The 20385-nt window shown below is 40.4% G+C and overlaps 1 protein-coding gene across 1 annotated transcript in view; it reads right to left on the reverse strand.

Annotated features, from left to right (window-relative positions):
• Positions 1-6324: 6324 nt before the first annotated feature.
• Positions 6325-20385, reverse strand: part of LOC311494579 (NLR family CARD domain-containing protein 3-like) — a 29654-nt gene continuing 15593 nt past the window's right edge. The window contains exons 7-9 of the mRNA XM_084553678.1: positions 16219-16392; positions 9221-9394; positions 6325-8399 (exon numbers count right to left, since the gene is read on the reverse strand). Of these exons, the coding sequence (XP_084409804.1) occupies positions 8378-8399; positions 9221-9394; positions 16219-16392 (370 nt within the window). The 3' untranslated portion in view covers positions 6325-8377. The remainder of the gene's footprint in view (positions 8400-9220; positions 9395-16218; positions 16393-20385) is intronic.

A 20385-nucleotide genomic window follows, 5' to 3' on the forward strand; every position in this document is an offset into this window, starting at 1 on the left:
CCTCCAGGTCGAGCCTCCTCCAGCGCTGCTTCACCGCCATGGAACGTCTGGACTTCCTAGGCATCCTGCTGACAAAAAATAGACAGAAAAAAAAAACAAGACAAAATACTTTTCAAAGCTTAACAGGCTATCAAACCTATCAAACTAACCTAAACCCTAACCTTTACCTAAACTCTAACTACCTAATGTAAAATAATCTAATCTAAGACAAATTAATGTAATATGTTATACTTAAATTAAATCTGTGTAGATGAAGGTGTGGTGAATGTATGTGTGTGGGTGAGGTGACGATACTGCTCTGCGATGGTTGAGGGCGATGAATCAACGATGATCACTCTCAGCTGTCGAAGCACAGGAACCCTTTAATCCTATCAAAGACAATGCAAAAAAATTGAAATGTCTTTCAAATGTTATAAGTAAATGTAAGCAACAAGCTAATAACAAAGCAGACACATGTTAAACATCTGTAGTTGTCATAAAGTGTGTGTTTTCCTTATACTAAGATGCTATGATGCTAAGATACTACAATGCTAAGATGCTTTAATGATGCTACAATGCTATGATGCTAAGATGCTTTAATGATGCTACCATGCTATGATGCTTTAATGATCACCTGTTCATTTAGTCATAATATAATCCTGGTGAAATTATTTGCGATTTACGTCGCAAATAATTTCATGTTTGACTACAAAAAGTAATGGTCACGTCAAGACAGGTATGAAAGTATTCGCGACTTACGTCGCGAATGTCTTTACTAAGTAGCATGTCTTTACTACCATGAGCAGCAGCTATAACAAAAAGCACAACTCAAATAGTCATTTAAGGCCTGGTTCCTTCTGACTGGATGGGTGTGAGTTTGATGTCATGCAGGGTACAACAAACCAAACAGGATGAGGAGGATGCAGTAGGCCTGGCTGAGAGAGAGAGACACTGAGAAGGGTCGTCCTTTACGCCCTTCTACAAACTGCAGGGCAGGTACAGGCAGCAGACCCCTCCCAGCTCCACCTGAAAGCCAGCATCAAATAAGGAAGAGAGTGGGACGGATCGTCACACCCCCACCAGGATTATATTATGACTATATGAACAGGTGAATTATTATGATTAACGATCAATTATTACAATTTGCTCGTTAATCATAATAATTTTAACAATAAAACTCATTACTCCTACCTGAGCAATAGTTTAACAGTTTACGGCACAGTCTTACAGTTAGAAAAACAATAATATTAAACTTAACACATCCAGGCTGTAACAAGGAATCAGCGATGAAGTGAAGACCTTCAAATTGTCCTGCGAGTCCAGCTCTTTGTCTCATGTTGGACGTCACTGCAGTCTGTCTGGATCAGCTGGAGGAAAACTATAGGCAGACAAATAGACATGTCAAATAATGTTATGTAACATACTTAATATAACTCTTATGAGTGTTCAACAGCTCATTATTTATTTAATTAAAAACATATTATATTAAATTACTCCAATTATATATATACTGTCATTAATGTTGTTGCAAGCCATAAATGTTTCCTACTTTATGTGGTGGAATAATATATTTTTCAGTTTGACACAGTTTAATTTAAAAATATCTTCCCTTTAAATTGTAAAACTTCAACATTATTACTGTGATAAGCCCCCGGCTTGCAACGCAGCGAATTAGCCGGCGGCTAACCCCACTAGCCTCCGCGTTAGCTCACGGCTAACTGCCGCGGCTAATTCGTGTTTAACTCCCGCGGGTCCGCGGTTAAATCCCGGTTAGCTAGCGGTTAGCTAGCGGTTAGCTCGAGGCTAACTCCGCGGTTGAGTCCGCGGCGTTAAGGTAGCGGCTAGCTAGCTCCGTTAGCTCCGCTAGCTTGCTAACATACATGCGCTATGCTGGAAGGCTAGTCGTCGGCTAAATCACTGGGCGGCTAGTCGTTAGCGTCTGTTAGCAGTTAAGCTATTCACTGACCTAATAAGATGAAGGAAACGGGTCAGGGATGTTGTGTCAGGAGTTTCAGCAAAGCAGCCAGATATAATTTGTGTTTAAAATAAAGGAAAAGGTCAAACATGACTGAGAAATTGTCATTCAGTCAATGAGAAGAGCTATAGCTAAGAGGCCCAGCAGCTGTGTGAAAGCACCAAGGGAGACAGCGATGGTTTGGGGGGTTTTAATGTTTTGGCAGATCATGTTTTCCACTGAGAGCTCTTTTCCCGCCTCTCGTCCCCTCCTGCTGCGTGTGTAAGCTGGTTGGGGTCTGGTTGTCATGGCTACCAGGGTCAACTGACGCTGAAGTCTCCTTCTCTCTCTCACCTCTGCCTGAGTCAGAGGGAAAGTGCAAACTAGGATTTGCCCTCCGAACAAATGCTCATAAATCAAAAACTACAAGTCCTATCGGGAAAACGAACACATCGTGAGCGTCAGCCGAGGGTTTTCTACAATTTAGTGTTGTTCCCACGCGCCTACTGCGAAAATTGTGGCTGTAGTCGTTTTAGAAAAAAAATATGCGACGTGAAAAATCGTCGAAAAATCGCTCTCGCTTTCCACATACACACACATGGGGAAAAATTCGAAAACTGGTCGGCGCACTCCTCGCTCGGAGGAGCCTGCAGCCCAAACCGTACGTCTCACACAAATAAAACCCACACCATCTGAAAGCCAACAAAAATCCCTACGTTTTTACGTATTTTTTATCTCTGTACCTCAAAATCTGTGGCCACCACGTGAGATTGAACCTTTTTTTTTCAGAATATCACCGAAACTCTGAAGTTAGAGTGTCGGTCAGAGTGGGCCCATAGAGCCCCATTATAAACGCTGATTTTTAATTTTTTTCCCCAAGTTTCACCAAAACGTAAACTGCGACCCTGACCAAACCGTAAAAGGTATCGAAACGCCGTTTTCAGGAAGAGAAAGCTACACTTCCCGTGCCTCGTACAAACTTCCAAGCAAGTTTCTACTACAAAGCATGGCCGAGTAATCACTCGACAAAGCCAAGCTGTAAATTTTGGAATGTTGCCGCTTTTTTCGGGCTTCTCCATTCATTTCAATGGGAAATTTATCGCGTTTTTTTCGCGACTATGTCGCGAAAAAATCTTGTTTGAAAGAACTGTATAGAAGCACACCGAGTCCGATCGAGACGCACGTTTTGATGTATTTTGTGTCTGTGTGCGACGAACGGTATTTGAGTTGAAAAGTTTCGAAAAATCGGGTGTGGAAAAAGTTTAATAATAAGAAGAAAAAACGTAGTGAAGAACAATAGTTTGCAGTGCTTCGCACTGCAAACTATTGACTCCCATAGCTTTGCTATGAGGGTCAATAGTTTGCATTGCGTAGCACTGCATCACTAATAAGAAGAAAAAACGTAGTGAAGAACAATAGTTTGCAGTGCTTCGCACTGCAAACTATTGACTCCCATAGCTTTGCTATGAGGGTCAATAGTTTGCATTGCGTAGCACTGCATCACTAATAATAAGAAGAAAAACGTAGTGAAGAACAATAGTTTGCAGTGCTTCGCACTGCAAACTATTGACTCCCATAGCTTTGCTATGAGGGTCAATAGTTTGCATTGCGTAGCACTGCATCACTAATTATTTCTCATCTTGGACTGATTTGAGGAAATCTGTTGCTTGGATCTTGAGATTTAAAAGGTGGCTCTTGGCTCGTTACCAGAAGAGGAGAAAGTTAAGGATGGATTTGACACAGTCTGGTCTGCAGGAAAGATGTTCATTGGAGAAGGATATGGACACTCTTAAAGGAAAGACAGATTCAAGTTGTCTGTCAGTGGAGGAGCTGGAGAAGGCTGAGCTGGAAATAGTCAGGTTCTGTCAAAGAAAGAGGTTTCCAGAGGAGCTCTCCAGGCTACAAAGTGGCAAATCTGTGAAAGGTTGCAGCCACATCTATAAACTCTGCCCACTGGTGGAAGACGGTGTTCTGAGAGTTGGTGGTCGACTGAGCAGGTCAGCTATGCCGATGGAGGCTAAACATCCCTTAATACTGGCAAATGATTTCCATATCTCAGACATTCTTTTAAGGCACATTCATCGTGAAGTGGGGCACGGTGGTCGTAACCACATGTTATCCAAACTGAGGGAGAGGTACTGGATCATTGGTGCCAGCACAGCCATAAGGAGAGTTTTGTCCAAGTGTGTTGTCTGTCGAAGACTGAATGCTCGGCCGGTGTACCAGCAGATGGCAGACTTGCCTGTTGAAAGAGTTACTCCTGATGAACCCCCATTTACTCGAGTAGGAGTGGATTACTTTGGACCATTTGAAGTCAAGAGCAGAAGGAGTGTAGTGAAGAGGTATGGTGTAATTTTTACCTGCCTGGCCATACGTGCAATTCACATCGAGGTGGCACCTTCACTGGACACTGACTCTTTCATAAATGCGCTCAGACGCTTTATAGCAAGAAGCGGTCAAGTCCTGGAACTGCGCTCTGATAATGGGACAAACTTTGTAGGAGCGGAGCGTGAGTTGAGAACAGCCATTGAGCAGTGGAATCAGTCACAGATAAATGATGTACTTCGTCAAAAGGGAATCAAATGGATTTTCAACCCTCCAGCTGGCTCACATCATGGAGGACCTTGGGAGAGATTAATCAGATCTGTGCGGAAAGTCTTGAATTCCACTTTGAATGTTCAAAATCTGGATGAAGAGGGTCTTCATACTGTTCTTTGTGAAGTGGAATCCATCATCAACAGCCGGCCAATTACTAAAGCTTCCACAGATATTAATGACCTAGAAGCACTAACGCCAAACCACCTCCTGCTGTTGAAAACTGTGCCATCTTTACCACCAGGAGACTGTCAGAAGGCTGATGTGTATGCTCGACGACGATGGAAGCAGGTACAATACATGTCAGAGTTATTCTGGAAAAGATGGGTTAAGGAATACTTGCCTCAGCTGCAGGAACGTCAGCGATGGTCTGGAGTGAAGCGGAATATTATCCCAGGGGATATTGTGCTTGTAATGGACAACACAGCACCTCGGAATTCCTGGATCATGGGGAGAGTTCTACAAACATTTCCAGACAGAAGAGGATTTGTGCGTCAGGTGCAGATTAAAACAAAGAGCACCTGCATCAACCGACCAATAACAAAGATCTGCCTACTGCAGGAAGCTGAAGCTGGAGGAGCAGCGGCTGTTACACACTGACAGTTTTGATTTTTTTTGTTTGACTGACATACATGCCACAGAATGACGACTAAAAGGGACTCTGACTGTCAAAGACATTTGGGTTTATCAGCTCATGAAGAAAGAAGACAAATTATGGACTTTGAATGGATTTGAAACTATTAGTGGATCATGTCTCCTACTAATATGAATGTGTGTAATTATTATGTGTGATGACCTAATAATTAGGGGCTGGTATGTAGGAGCCATAAATGCATTTTATATGTCTATTAGCAGTAAGATTAAGGGATATTGTTTGGGTTTTGTGTTTATTAGGATATCGTTTATGTCACTATATTTGTTGGGGAAATAGCGAGTCACATGTTTATGGGCGGGTATATTAGTTGATATTCACCTGTTGATTTTTGGTTAGAGAGAGAGAGAGAGCGGGTGGGTCGCCGTATTTTTGTTGACCGCTATTTTCTTTGATCACTGTGACTATTTTTTGGATATATTTTAGAGCACGTTATCATGAGTTGATTATCTTTTTTTTGTTAATAAATGGTTAAACGTAGTTTCGACGTCTCAGTGGATTTTTTGTAGCGCGTCAGACAATAGGGCCCATCTTCTGTCTCTCAGCGACTATTTGGATTTGCGAAGTCGCTACAGTATTAAATTAGGGATGTGTGTATAGCAGCAGTTAGAATGTCTCTTTCTAGGGAGCAGAGAGACCTGGTTATCTTCATATCCAGCTATGCTGCCCTGGAGAGCTCAGCCTCCCATACATTAACTAAACCACTGTGGCCCCATAGGTCCCTACTGGTTACCAGGAAATACATGATCACTAAGGTACTAATAGAAGCACACAGAACATTGATTTGTGACCAGCTGTTGAATTTAATATCAAAAGAAGAAGATGTATTTTGAATAGATTCTTAGTTCATTAGTGTATGGTACCAAACCATTGGAGCATGTTGGAGCCCATTTGGATCCAGTTGTCAGTGTCTTAACAGTACTCACAGTTCCTGGGATGCAGAGTGCTGTTAGATATAGTTTGGTAAACCCTCCTTCAGCAGTGTCCCGTCACTGTGGTGTAGAAACACGTCCTCAGGCTCCGTCCACGTTCAGAAGCATCCAGTAGGTTCTCAGCAGCTTGGTGTGAGCAGTGCGTGATTGCGCAAGCGCGCAGCTTCGAGGGAACATGCTGGCATGGTGTCTGATTTACAAACACAGTTCTACTCCTCATCGTGTTTTTATTTGGAGTAACAGATATACATTGAATAAAAACAAATCCATTTTCTCCAGCATTGTGTTGACAACAATATTCTGTCACTAAGTCAACGATTCAACCATCATGGTCAGCTGTTCTAACTCTGATGAATTCCTTCAACATTACACCGATAGATTCCTCTGTTATCTTTGATGCTGTCCCCACATTAATTATTCCACTTCTAAAAGACTACAGAGGAAACACTGATCACGCTGCACTGTTGGACGGATCTAAAACAGAAACAAAATCATCTGACAACTATTTCAACAAGACATGATGAGTTCACCTTCTGCTTCATCGTACTGGTCTACCTTTGTTGGGAACGTTTGTTGGAATAAATTTGGACTTTTAAAACATTAGTTTAGTTTAACCAATAAGATCAAAATGATCCACAGATTTTACACGACTAATATTAATATACAAAGGCTGAAAAGAGACATGGATGTAAACTGGACATTTTGTGGAGATCTCAGGGAAACACTGACTCACTGATCTTGGTCATGTGAGCTTCCAACATTTCTCTGCAGCAGACTGTCACATTACATTATTGATTGGTTATATTCTGGTTTAGTTTTATGTTGGAGAAATGTACTACTTGGATTTATAGACTTTAACAAAAATCTCTCCTCACAATTCTATGTGATCAGTTTGCTTGTTATTTTAACCAAACTTTATATTCATCGAGCCAAAGTTTTAAAAAAGAAACCAACAATCCTTGAACTAACAGCAAATGTCAAACTATACAACTCTTCAATATCTGACAACACTAACCAAAAGGCAACTTATGATTTATTTAAACTTTACAATATTTACATGGAGTTATTTATTTCTCTACTGCACTCTGTTGTTATAATACCACATACGTTATCCTCCATTGTGATACTGTTGTACACACAGAACAATTGTCTCATTGTTGTCTAGATGTACTTGTTTGAATAAAGCTTTAAAAAAATAAATAAGAATTCTAAACACAGAAGTAAACCAAGTCAACTTTAAAAAAAAACTTGCTAGGACTGATGGCAGGCAAATTTATATATTTAAATAAAAAACTACCTGATGGAAGCCTTGATAAGAGTTTTGTGTAAAAACAAACAAACAAAAAGAGTTAGCATAGCACCACATCGTACCACTTTAACCCTACGGTGCCGTCTAAATGCAGCATGTTGCAGTGAGCACAGAAAACGTCTTTTTCTACTGTTTTAAACTGAAATGCAATTAAATGCATTTTTTCAGACATTAAAAGAGTTTGAGTTCACAATATTCATGTCTGTGTCTATTATTTGATTCAGTGGTCCACTAAAGTTCATTTAAATTGAACACTGTTGCTTTTTGGGGCAAATATTGTTACGAGATTAAAATGTGATTAATTCTGATTAATCAATTACAAAGCCTCGAATTAGATTATTTTAATGCAGTCCCACCTCTAATATATATGATCATCTACAGTGATGTATTTGTGGATGTAACTGAAGAAGACTCATTCCAGCTCCAGCATGGATCTGATGGAGTCTCTGGTCTGACTGTGAGCTTTACAGTCGACAGCTTCATGTTTTATCTTCAGCTGCTTTTAAATCATCTTTTAGTCTCTAAACTCACCTGTTCCTACAGTTCACCACCAGTTCTACAAACAGGAAACACTCACCAACCAGTAACCAATGACAGATAAAGCAGCTGCTGCTCGCTCCAACACAATAAATATGTGGATGAAACAGGAGTAAAAACATCTGGAATCTACTGTTTCTACAGAGACAAGAGAAGACATGGAACAAACATCTACACAACAACAGGAAGGACTGTTGATGATGGCAGGCTGACGTGTCTGAATCATTCATGAGGGACTGGACTTGATTTGTTGGAGCTCTGTGAAGAGTTGAAGTGCAGCTCTGTTGATGGTCTTAAATGGAGACCATGTGGATGAAGCTCTCCTCTCCACCTCCCAGTAACATGGTCCAGTCAGAGTCTGCTTCAACCTCTGGATCATCAGGACACAGCTCATCCTCTCACAACACACACCATCCTGTTTACCGGTATATGTTCTCCCACCTGTAGAGAGGAGGAGAAAGAAGAGAGGAGGATAAAGAAGAGGGGAGGTAAAGGAGTGTTTCCAGAGTCTCCCTTCATCATCACATCCAGTAGAAAGAGCAGCAGGGACTTCAGTCCTGTTCAGAGCAGCAGTGGAGCAGCTGTGGAGCTCAGCCAGCTTCCTTTCAGCTTCATGTTGACGTGTTGGAGTGAACACACACAGACCTGCAGAGACTTTTAGCATCAAGTCTGTTTCCTCTGCAGATTTGACTAATAAACTGCTGAGAGTCCTGAACGCTTCATTACTGCACCAACACTTTAGTGATGGATTTACTGCTGCTCCATTTAAACAAAGATCAGCTGACTAATAAACATGGAGGCTGTCATTGAAGAGATCTGATCAAACTAATGACACATGTGATGACTCTGCTCATGGTTACTAAATGTAATGCTGGTTCTGTGATGTGCAGGCTTCAGTCAGACTGATCTCAGAGCTGTGATCAGTTGTTGATCAGATTTGATGAATGACCACCACTGTCTCTATACATCTTGGAAGGCTGTCAGCCGGAATCCAGCTTTATTTCCTGGACACATCAACACAACAACAACAGTCGTCTTCACATCAACTCAAACACATGATCACAACAAGCTTCTGGCTCATCTGATTGGCTGACTGCTCATCTCTCTGCCTTTCTGTCCAATCCTGAAGCCTGTCTCCATTCTCCTCTCACAGCTTCACTGAGAAGCTGCAGGTTTACAGGAAACACTGGATCTTTGATACTAACTGTGTTTAGGACAATACTGATGAAAACAGCATGGACTGACTGGAACCCTCTACTCACCTCAGAGTCTCCAGTTTATAGTCTGGACTCTTCACAAGATCAAGAAGCTGCTTCACATCTGAATCCTTCAGGTTGTTGTCTCTCAGGTCCAGATGTTTCAGATGGGAGGGGTTGGACTTCAGAGCTGAGACCAGAGAATCACAGCTGATCTCTGACAAACTGCAGCTCCACAATCTGAATAAAGAATAAAAGATGAAATGATTGATGATCAATCAGATGTGTTGAGGTTTTAAATGTGTCCTCATCAATGTGTGTGTTGACCAGGAATGAAGCTCAACATTATACAGTTATTTAAATGAGTTTGTATTTGTCTTCATTTTGAGGAACAATAAAGTTTTACATAAAATACATTAAATTCAGTTGGTGATGAAACATATCAGATAGGGCTGGGCGATATATCACATTAAAACATATATGGATATATGTTTTAATGTGATACGGTATTTAAACTATATCTCGTATATGGATATAGTTCAAATTAGCGCTGTGATCCTTGCTCCATCAAGCTGCTGACCCGGAGCTCTCTGCACTGCTCCCCCCGTCCCTCCTCTTTCATGCACAGAGGAGGAGCAACAACGTCTGCAGAGTGTGTGGAGGAGAAATTGGTTAGTAAAAGAAAAAGCAGTGGCTCAGTAATTTGGAGATGGTTCAGATTCAAAGTATCAGATGAGCAACAAAATGACGTTATATGCAGAGGTTGAGCTAGACTTTTTAGTTGTCTCTCATTTTGACTGACAGGGTCATAAAAATCCCGTCATAATCTATTTTTACCCGTCACTTTCATTTATTAAAATGATAATAATGTAATTCAATAGCATTTAATTTTCATTCAAATGTCATTAACTTTAAGTACTTTTTCAGTATTGACAGTATTGACTTTAAATGGTAGAAAAAACAAAGTTTGTGCTGCCGACACGTCTTGTCCGTACTGGGACCGGGACTGCTAGCGCTAACAGCTCTTAGACGGTACCGTAGGGTTGAAGTGCTTCGGTCAAGGACCACATTTTGATTTCAGAGGGGGGGGGGGGGGGGACACAAGTATTTTTAATAAAACTCTAATCTTTCAGTTGACTGTGTTTTCTAGTAGTTCTTCTAGTTTTCAATATTGCTACTTTTAAGTTTAATGTTCCCTTTTTTGGTTTGACTGGTTGTAAAGCATGTAGCAAAACATTATCACCCAATTCTGTGTTTCACCTTGTTAGTCAACTTCACTCCAACTCAGTACCACCAATTTTACACTTATTTATGGAATCTATGGTAAACAGAGCTCATTTACAAAGCACCACCCAGTGGTGGGCAGGACAAACTGGCATCACAGGTGGAGAGAAACTGAATCAAATGTCCATTATTCAGTGGAAGTAGTCAAGTATTACATTTGATTTGAAATGAGTGTAAGAGAGAAGTTTTATTTATCAGCACTTTCAATCAAACTAATAGACTTTAGAAGATTATTGAGAGCTTTGTAAATGATGAGGAGGATCTTGAAGTGGATCTGCTGCTTTATTGGAGCCAGTGAAGGTGTTGCAGGATGGCTGCAACGCATTTCTTTGAGGAACTTCCACTTTGACTTGTAAAGAAGTCCCTTATGTCCACTTTTCTTTTTGTAGACATCCTGGCTGCGTCTAATTACCAAACACACATACACACATGGACACCGATTGAAAGGTTAATGTAAATGAAAGCTCTGATATTCCAATCCTTCTAGCTGACGTGACCCAGGCAGAACAAAGGAACAATTTACAGTAGCAGATTAACAAGGACTCCTGACCGCAGACTAGCAGACCGGTGTGACAGCAAGGTGGAGTGACAGCGGGCACGGCCAATCACACAAGAGACGGCAGAGCCAATGGAGGAGCTTGTGGGCGGGGCTAAACTAAGGAAAACAGGCTTCAGCTTGAGCGGCCGTGCAAAAAAACTGCAGTTCATCGAGTGACCGCTTGAGGCTGGCTCCAAAAGGGAGCAGATTTTCTGTTTCAATCTTACGGGGTGGCCACAGTTTTTGAGGTACACTGATATAAAATATATAAAAACGTAGGGATTTTTGTTGGCTTTCAGATGGTGTTGGTTTGATTTGTGTGGGACGTACGGTTTGGACTGTAGCTTCCTCCGAGTGAGGAGTGCGCCGACCGGTTTTGTAGTTTTCCCCATGTATGTGTATGTGGAATTTAAGACCAGTTTTTCACCTTTCTGAATCGACTGAGGCCACAATTTTCACAGTACGTGCGTGGAAATACACAGAATCGTAGAGGACAAGTGGCTGATGCTCTCGATGTGTTGGTTTTCCCGATAGGACTTGTAGTTTTTGATTTATGAGCATTAGTTGGGACCCCTAATCCTAGGGTCCAGTTGTTTTGGACCTCCCTCTCACTCAGGCAGAGGTGAGAGGCAGAAGGAGACTTCAGCAGCAGCTGGCCCTGGTAGCCATGACAACCGGACCCTAACGAGCTTACACACACTTACACACGCAGCAGAAGAGGAGCACATTCACACAGACACAGAGTGTAATGACACAACATTATGACCCCTCAACCCATTACAGGACTACAGTAGGGAGGCGGGGCTAGTCGCGGCAGACTAAACCGCGGAGCTAAGCGTGGAGCTAACCGTGAGGTAGCCCGTGCAGCTCACTGTGAGCTAACCGTGGAGATAACCGTGGAGGTAACCGTGGAGCTAACCGTGAGCTAACCCGTGGATCTCGAAGGAAGGAGGCCCTTCTCAGTGTCTCTCTCTCAGCCAGGCCTACTTCATCCTCGTCATCCTGGTCCTTTGGTTTGTTGTACCCTCCAACATGCATGACATCAAACTCACACCCATCCAGTCACGGCACCAGCAGCATTTGGCACAGTCAAAATTTCCACAGGCATTTTCTAGTTTAAAGGTTTTTCTTTATTTTCATGATTATTTACGTTGTAGATTCTCACTGAAGACATCAACACTATGAATGAACACATGGAATTATGTAGTAAACAACAATGTGTGAAATAACTAAATATGATTCATATCTTAGAGTCCTCAGAGTAGACACCCTTTGCTCTGATTACTGCTTTACACACTCTTGACGTTCTCTGGATGAGCTTCATGAGGTCGTCACCTGAAATGGTTTACCAACAGTCTTGAAGGAGTTCCCAGAGATGCTGAGCACTTGTTGGTCCTTTTGCCTTCTCTCTGTGGTCCATCTCATCCCTGAACCATCTGACTGGGTTTAGGTCAGGTGACTGTGGAGGCCAGGTCATCTGGTGCAGCTCCATCACTCTCCTTCTTGGTCAAATAGCCCTTACACAGCCTGGAGGTGTGTTTGGAGTCATTGTCCTGTGTCCTGGTTCAGTGTGCCTTCAGTTTGGAATAAATCCCCAACAGTGTCACCATCAAAGCCCCCCCCACACCATCACACCTCCTCCTCCATGCTTCACGGTTGGAACCATTCATGTAGAGACCATCTGTTCACCTTTTCTGAGTCGCACAAAGACACAGCAGCTGGAACCAAAGATCTCAAATCTGGACTCATCAGACCAAAGCACAGATTTCCACTGGTCTAATGTCCATTCTTTGTGTTTCTTGGCCCAAACAAATCTCTTCTGCTTGTTGTTTTTCCTTAGTGGTGGTTTTCTAGCAGCTATTTGACCATAAAGGCCTGATTGGTGCAGTCTCCTCTGAACAGTTGATGTAGAGATGTGTCTGCTACTAGAACTCTGTGTGCCATTGATCTGGGCTCTAATCTGAGGTGATGTTAACTTGTGATTTCTGAGGCTGGTGACTGGATGAATTTATCCTCAGCAGCAGAGGTGACTCTTGGTCTTCCTATCCTGGGGTGGTTTTTGTAAAGTTTTTGTAATTTTCTGGACTAACTGACCTTCAGTTCTTAAAGTTCTTAAAGTAAAAAGGAGCAGGAAGAAGAAAACTTATGATACCGGCCCCTTTGTATAGTTTTAATTACATTTAATTGACTAATTGACATTTAATTGATTACAAAAATAATGGTTTGTTGCAGCCCTATATTAAAAGCAATGAAAATGATCATTAAAACTACCAGAACATCAACATATACCTTCCAAAGGATGGTATGATGACACTAATACCAAGGCTTGGTGATGAGGGACTTTTAAGACTTTGGCTGGGCTCTACGTCTGCTTTAAGGTAAACAAGATTGTGTCCCACAAACTCTTTTAATAAAACGTGTCCAGCCTTATAACTGTGCAGGTACTGATGCGTCTCAGGGCTTTTTAGATTCTTCATTGCCTCCCCGATGCGGCAGAGTTAAGTAGCTAACTATGCCACTGTATGTTATTTTAGGCCACTTCATGTCATCCTCCCACCCCTCTATATTATTAGGCAGCGGGACTGTAATGTCGCCTTGTTTGAGCTGTGACAGCTGGTGTTCCCACATGGTTTACGTCTCGTAGTAGTCGGAGAAAGTGGATTAGCGCTGACAGGTAGCATGTAAAAATGCCGCTTCCGGTTCGTACTGGAAGTCTCATCCATAATTCACGCAAGGGCTCATGGAATAAGGTGGATAGCGTAACATTGTTTTTGGACGGTAAAAAGTGCAGGGGACCAAAACGGCCTTTGGAAAAAGTGCAGGGGACATGTCCCCTGTGTCCCCTGAGGCTCCCCTGTGGCTTCGGTGGTATGCTAACTCTTTTATTTTGCACAATTTGCACAAAAACTCATCAGTCCTAGCAACGTGCTTTCATCTGATTCCTCCATTCTGGTAGCCGTTAGCCACATAGACACAGACATATATACATATATATTGTATACATGTCTATGGTTAGCAGAGCTCTGACGTGTGCATCAGTATAATCGGTGGACCAGGAAATCGTGCCCTGATAAAAGTTCCACGATGTTTGAAATGAAAACTGTGATTAGAGATAAGAGACGATTAATAACGTCACTCGCCACCAAGTGGTCAGGGGTGTGAACTGCAATTTGTCAAAATGACAGATGACCTTCAGATTTTTCCATCACAGTTTTAAAAAAACGGTCAATGCTGGAAAATATTCAGCTAACGCGACCCCTGGTTATATGTAGATAGTGCCATGAACAAGATACAGCCAAGGGTGGAAGCACTACAAATCTTTTTCACCACCTAAAACAGTGGCACAAACTACAGTACGAAGAGTGTGTGAAACTACACGCTGCAGAAGCCCCAGTCGTAAGCCATCCACAACCTGAAAAAGCTCCATATCAGGATATATATCGTATATCGATATTCAGCCTAAATATATCAGGATATGACTTTTGGTCCACATCACCCAGCCCTAATATCAGATCTACAACAGTAACAGACAGTGAACTCACATCAGAGTCTCCAGTCTACAGTCTGGACTCTCCAGAAAACCACACAGCTGCTTCACTCCTGAATCCTTCAGGTTGTTGTTAGTCAGGTTCAGAAGTTTCAGATGGGAGGGGTTGGACTTCAGAGCTGGTCCCAGAGAATCACAGCTGATCTCTGACAACCTGCAGCTCCACAATCTGAATAAAGAATAAAAGATGAAATGATTGATGATCAATCAGATGTGTTGAGGTTTTAAATGTGTCCTCATCAATGTGTGTGTTGACCAGGAATGAATATGGAGTGAAATTAGTCTCCAAATGGTCACAAATGCATGTTCCATGATCCACACGTGAAACATGACATTCACAAATGTGTACCTAGCTATCTGAACGTGTGTGATTGTTTTGCAAATTCACAAATCAGATGGTTCAACTTCACAAAGCTCATCCTTTTCGTTTTCAAAAGACTTCCTGGCTTACGAGTGTCTAAGCCTACGCATACGGATCAGCAGATACGGACAGATCAGGTATATAAATATAACGACTATCAATGCTAACGCAAATTATGTTATGTCACAGTTAATATAGAGCTACTATGTAGGTCTGTAAGAACATGTTAAGTACATCCCTTTGTCTAGGGTTTTGGCTCTGACCAAACTTTCTCTTCCGTTGTGTCCATATTTGTCCCTCTTCAGAGTAAAATAAATAAAAATAGTATCAGCAAAATATTTACAGAATTAATATATGAACAAATGTACAAAAACTAGTGATGGAAGAATATATATTATATACATAGGAATGATAATAAGGTGATTATACAATATATATCGTTCTTTGGAACAAAAGGATTCATATTGATATCAGTTGTCGTTACATTTACCCATGAATGGAATCAGCAGCGCATTAGATACCGCCATCTATCCAAAACATTATCACAGAGTTTATAACAAAGTATTAGTTTGTATTATTTACATTTATATTTGATTTATAAACTCACTTCAGACCAACTAGTCGGGGGTCCCGGTACTGTCTGCGGTTGTGCACTAACCGCTATTGGCCTGTACCAAAGACTTATTGGACCAAAGATGTTTAAACGTTTAAAATAATCTTAAATTAAAAACATATATTAATATCTACGTGGTCCTCTGTTGAGTTCAGTGTTGTAACTAAACCAGAAGTGAGTTATATCAGTAAAGATTAATTTTCCCAAAAGGAAAAATATAGCTCACTTGGCCCAAAGGCCAGATTTCCCATTTTCCTGGTGACACTTGAAGGCACCATACATTTGTGGATCTGCGGATCTGAGCAGCGTGAAAATAGTCTCAAAACTCCGTGTGCGTGCGCAGCCTGATCTGTCCGTATCTGCCGATCCGTATGCGTAGGCTTAGACACTCGGAAGCCAGGAAGTCTTTTGAAAACGAAAAGGATGAGCTTTGTGAAGTTGAACCATCTGATTTGTGAATTTGCAAAACAATCACACACGTTCAGATAGCCAGGTACGCATTTGTGAATGTCATGTTTCATGTGTGGATCATGGAACATGCATTTCTGACCATTTTGAGACTAATTTCACTCCATAAATGAAGCTCAACATTATACAGTTATTTAAATTAGTTTGTATTTGTCTTCATTTTGAGGAACAATAAAGTTTTATTTAAAACAAATTAGATTCAGTTGGTGATTAAACATAACAGATCTACAACAGTAACAGACAGTGAACTCACCTCAGAGTCTCCAGTCTACAGTCTGGACTCTCCAGAAAACCACACAGCTGCTTCACTCCTGAATCCTTCAGGTTGTTGTCACTCAGGTCCAGATGTTTCAGATGGGAGGGGTTGGACTTTAGAGCTGGTCCCAGAGAATCACAGCTGATCTCTGACAAACTGCAGCTCCACAATCTGAATAAAGAATAAAAGATGAAATGATTGATGATCAATCAGATGTGTTGAGGTCTGAAATGTGTCCTGATCAATGAGCTGTTCTCTAAAATGAGTAGAGTGACTTTGTCCTTGTGTTATTGTGGATCTTCATCATGTCAGCCTTCTGCAGACATCATCCAAACGTCAGCACAACATTCAGACAACTATTCATGTCAACACAGATCAATAAGATGCTGCTGACCTCATTACAGAATCAATATCTCCTCCTCACACATGTTGGACTACAAACTGTTGATTAGTTCTTTGATTCCAGGACCTTCTTCTTCCTGGATTTGGTGTCTCAGGAGGTTTGTGTCATTCAAATGTTAAAGGACAAGTTGACATGTTCAAGTGTGTCTTCCAACAACAGTCACATGTCATATGGACATTACAGAGTTCTTCAGATTCCTGCTGTCCACACTGACTGTGAAGTGGTCTCTTCCTGACACAACTTCACTGTTCAGAAACTGACAATGAACATATGATATAAAATTATAGCAAAAGAAATGGCCCGTTCATTGGAATTAAACTATAAGTGTCATTTGTTTCCTCACAGTTCATACATAAATAAAATAAAAATATCTAAAAATTAAACATTTGTTAATAAATAACAAATTAAAACAATGAAAGTCTAAATAATGAAATAAAAAGGGGCCTGTTGTCTCGTCAGTTTAGAAACAACTACAAAATGTATTTAAGCTAGTAGTTGAACTAGCCTACATGTAGTTGACGACTCCCCAACAATGTATATACTATATCACATCACATCCAGTGGAGCAGATTCATTGCTTTATTCTGTCATGGGATTGGGACGGGACCAAGTGAAAATCCACTACCGTGTCTCCCGGTAGCTCCATGGGGTTTTGTGCCCCAAACGCAGACTTCAAGGCAGCACTGCATGGAAGGCACTAAATCTTTTAAAAGATTTAATGAGCAGGCATTTTTACATGATCTACATGCTAGTGACCTTACTTCTTTAAGTCTTATTCAAGATGTTGAACTTGCATGGCAATATTTCCAGACTGTTTTTAATACCCTAGCAGATAAACATGCCCCTTTTAAGAGATTTAGGATAAAAAATAGATGTAACCCTTGGTTTAGTCATGATTGAGGTGAGATTATTACTCAAAGAAACAAAGCTTGGGCATTGGCAAGATCCACTGGTAGTGATGGAGATTGGCAAACTTTCAGACATCTTAGAAATACATGCACTTACTTGGTGAAAAGGGCTAAATCTACCTATTATTTGAACAATCTGTCTGACTGTGGTAGCAATCCAGCGAAATTCTGGAAAGTGATTAAGTCACTTAAAGGTGTTTCTTCAACCACTCTTCCTCAACAAATTATATTGGATTCTAAAGTAGTAAATGAGAAAATGAAGATTTGTAATGCTTTTAATAATCACTTTATCAAATGTGGTACTCTATTTGATCAACTGAATAGTGTGGATATGGCACTAGAGACACAAGTCCATTTCAGTGTCACTAGTCTTGAAGAAGAGAGGATTTTATTTTCAAGTAGGCCTAATAACCCTTCCTTCTCATTCAAACCAGTAAGCCAATCTGAGGTTCTCTTTGGATTGTGTAATTCCAAGTGTATGAAAAGCTCTCTGGGTGCAGATCAGTTAGACCCACATCTCTTTAAGATTGCAGCCCCTGTCATTGCTGAACCTTTGACTCACATTTTTAATTTAACATTCTGCTCTGGTTCTATTCCAGAAGTCTGGAAATCAGCCCAAGTGACCCCTTTACATAAAGGAGGGGACCCAAGTGATTTGAATAACTATGGGCCAATCTCCAAGCTCCCATGTTTAGCTAAGATGTTAGAATCCTTTGAAAATGAACAGTTTCGTTCCTTCTTGTCATCATATTCTATATTACATCCTTATCAGTCTGGGTTCAGAGCTGGCCACAGCACAATTACAGCAGCAACTGCTGTAGTAAATGATATAGCTACTGCTGTTGACAGTAAGACACATTGTGCAGCTTTGTTTATTGATTTGTCAAAGGCTTTTGACACTGTTAATCACAGGTTACTTCTTGAAAAACTGTACTCTTTTGGTCTCGATGAAGTTTCCTTTAAATGGTTTCAAGACTACCTCTCTAATAGAACTCAGTGGGTAGATGTGACAGGATCAACCACAGAGCCATTGAGACTAAATAATGGTGTTCCACAGGGCTCAATTTTGGGGCCACTGTTGTTTACGTTGTATATCAATGACATCTGTGCTTCAATAGAAAATTGTAAAGTACATTTCTATGCAGATGACACAATCCTTTATGCCTATGCACCATCTGTAGAGCAAGCAGTGTCATATCTTCAATGTGCATTTGATTGTGTGCAGAAATCTTTGAAAGATCTTAAACTGGTTCTGAATGAAGCTAAAACTAAGTGTATGATCTTTACTAGATCAAGAAAGTCTGACCTTGATGCCTATAACATCTGTTCCTTAAATGGGACACAAATTGAGCAAGTTTCTCAATACAAATATCTGGGTATTTGGCTAGATAACAAACTATCATTTAGAACACGTGCTTGATCTCACAAAAAAGGTAAAAATTAAATTAGGTGCACTTTACAGGATTAGATCTTGCTTCTCTTTAGAAAACAGAATGACCATTATTCAAGCAACTATAATGTCAGTCCTAGACTATGGTGACATTGTGTATATGCATGCAGCTCCTTCCACTCTGAAATCACTGGATGCAGTTTACCACAGTTCACTACGTTTTATAACTGGAGATGGTTTTAGAACTCATCACTGTAATCTATACCAAAATGTTGGATGGTCTTCCCTCTATGATAGAAGGGAAAGGCACTGCCTCCTTTTTGTTTATAAGGCATTAATGGGAAAGTTACCTTTTTACCTAACTTCTCTTCTTAACATAAAATCAATCTGCCACAATACTCGTTCACAGGGATTTATATCTCTTCAAACTCCTCAAATTAAATCTGATATTTGGTAAATTAGCTTTCACATTTTTTGCATCTAATAAATGGAACAAATTGCAAGAATTATTAAAATTAGATAGGTTTGTGTCTCTTGACCAATTCAAGGGTATGATTGATGATATGGCTGTTGTACAATGTTCTTGTTTTGACTAATATTTAGACCTTTTTTATATCATTATTATTATTATTATTTATACATAAATATTCTTCTTTTCTTTCTGTTTATTATAATTATAATTATTTCATTTTAAATTATTTTATTACTTTATGCTTTTACCATTATTATTATTATTATTATTATTTTGCCCTTTTTATCTTTTATTGTTCTTGTTTTGTTATTTTGATTATTGTTGTTGTATGTTTTTGTAACTCAGGGCATTGCTGTAAAAGAGCTTGATGCTCAGTCAATTTCTCCCTGAATAAAAAAACAGTTGATGATGATGATTGATGATGAATTTTACAAAATGAAAAAGGTTCTATCAGAATAATCTAGACTGACCTGACCAGAGGTCCTGCATGAGCATCTGGATCATTTTTTAAACTTTTTTAACAAAAAATAGAAAAGAAAAATCTACATCCAAAATGGGTTTACAGCATGTGACTTTGTTAAATGAAATAATTGTTTTAATGAAAATAAAGACAGAGGCTATATGAAGATATGTACAATAGCAAAAGTAGTTCATTGCCTTCCGTCTCCTCTGGCACTGTCAGTGGTACGGATAAAGAACACAACTGTTCATTTAGGTCTCATCAAGTAAGGCCAAAATAGCTTCCATGCTTTCTCATAAAAAGTTGCTGCACTCCATCTGCTAAGGTGAATCTGTTCCATCCTAGAAACAAAAAACATTTCATGGAGCCACCTCTTAAAGCAAGGCGCTGATGGAGACTTCCAATGAAGTAAAATCAGTTCTTTGGCTGCTACCGTGCCCGTTTTGAGAACCTGCTCACAGTGGGAAGGGAGGGTTGATATCCTTCCAGAAGAACCAAAGATAGCCAGGTTACAGTCTGGTTGAATATTTA

This window comes from Chelon labrosus, assembly GCF_963514085.1.
Source record: "Chelon labrosus genome assembly, chromosome: 10".
NCBI classification, from domain to species: Eukaryota; Metazoa; Chordata; class Actinopteri; order Mugiliformes; family Mugilidae; genus Chelon; species Chelon labrosus.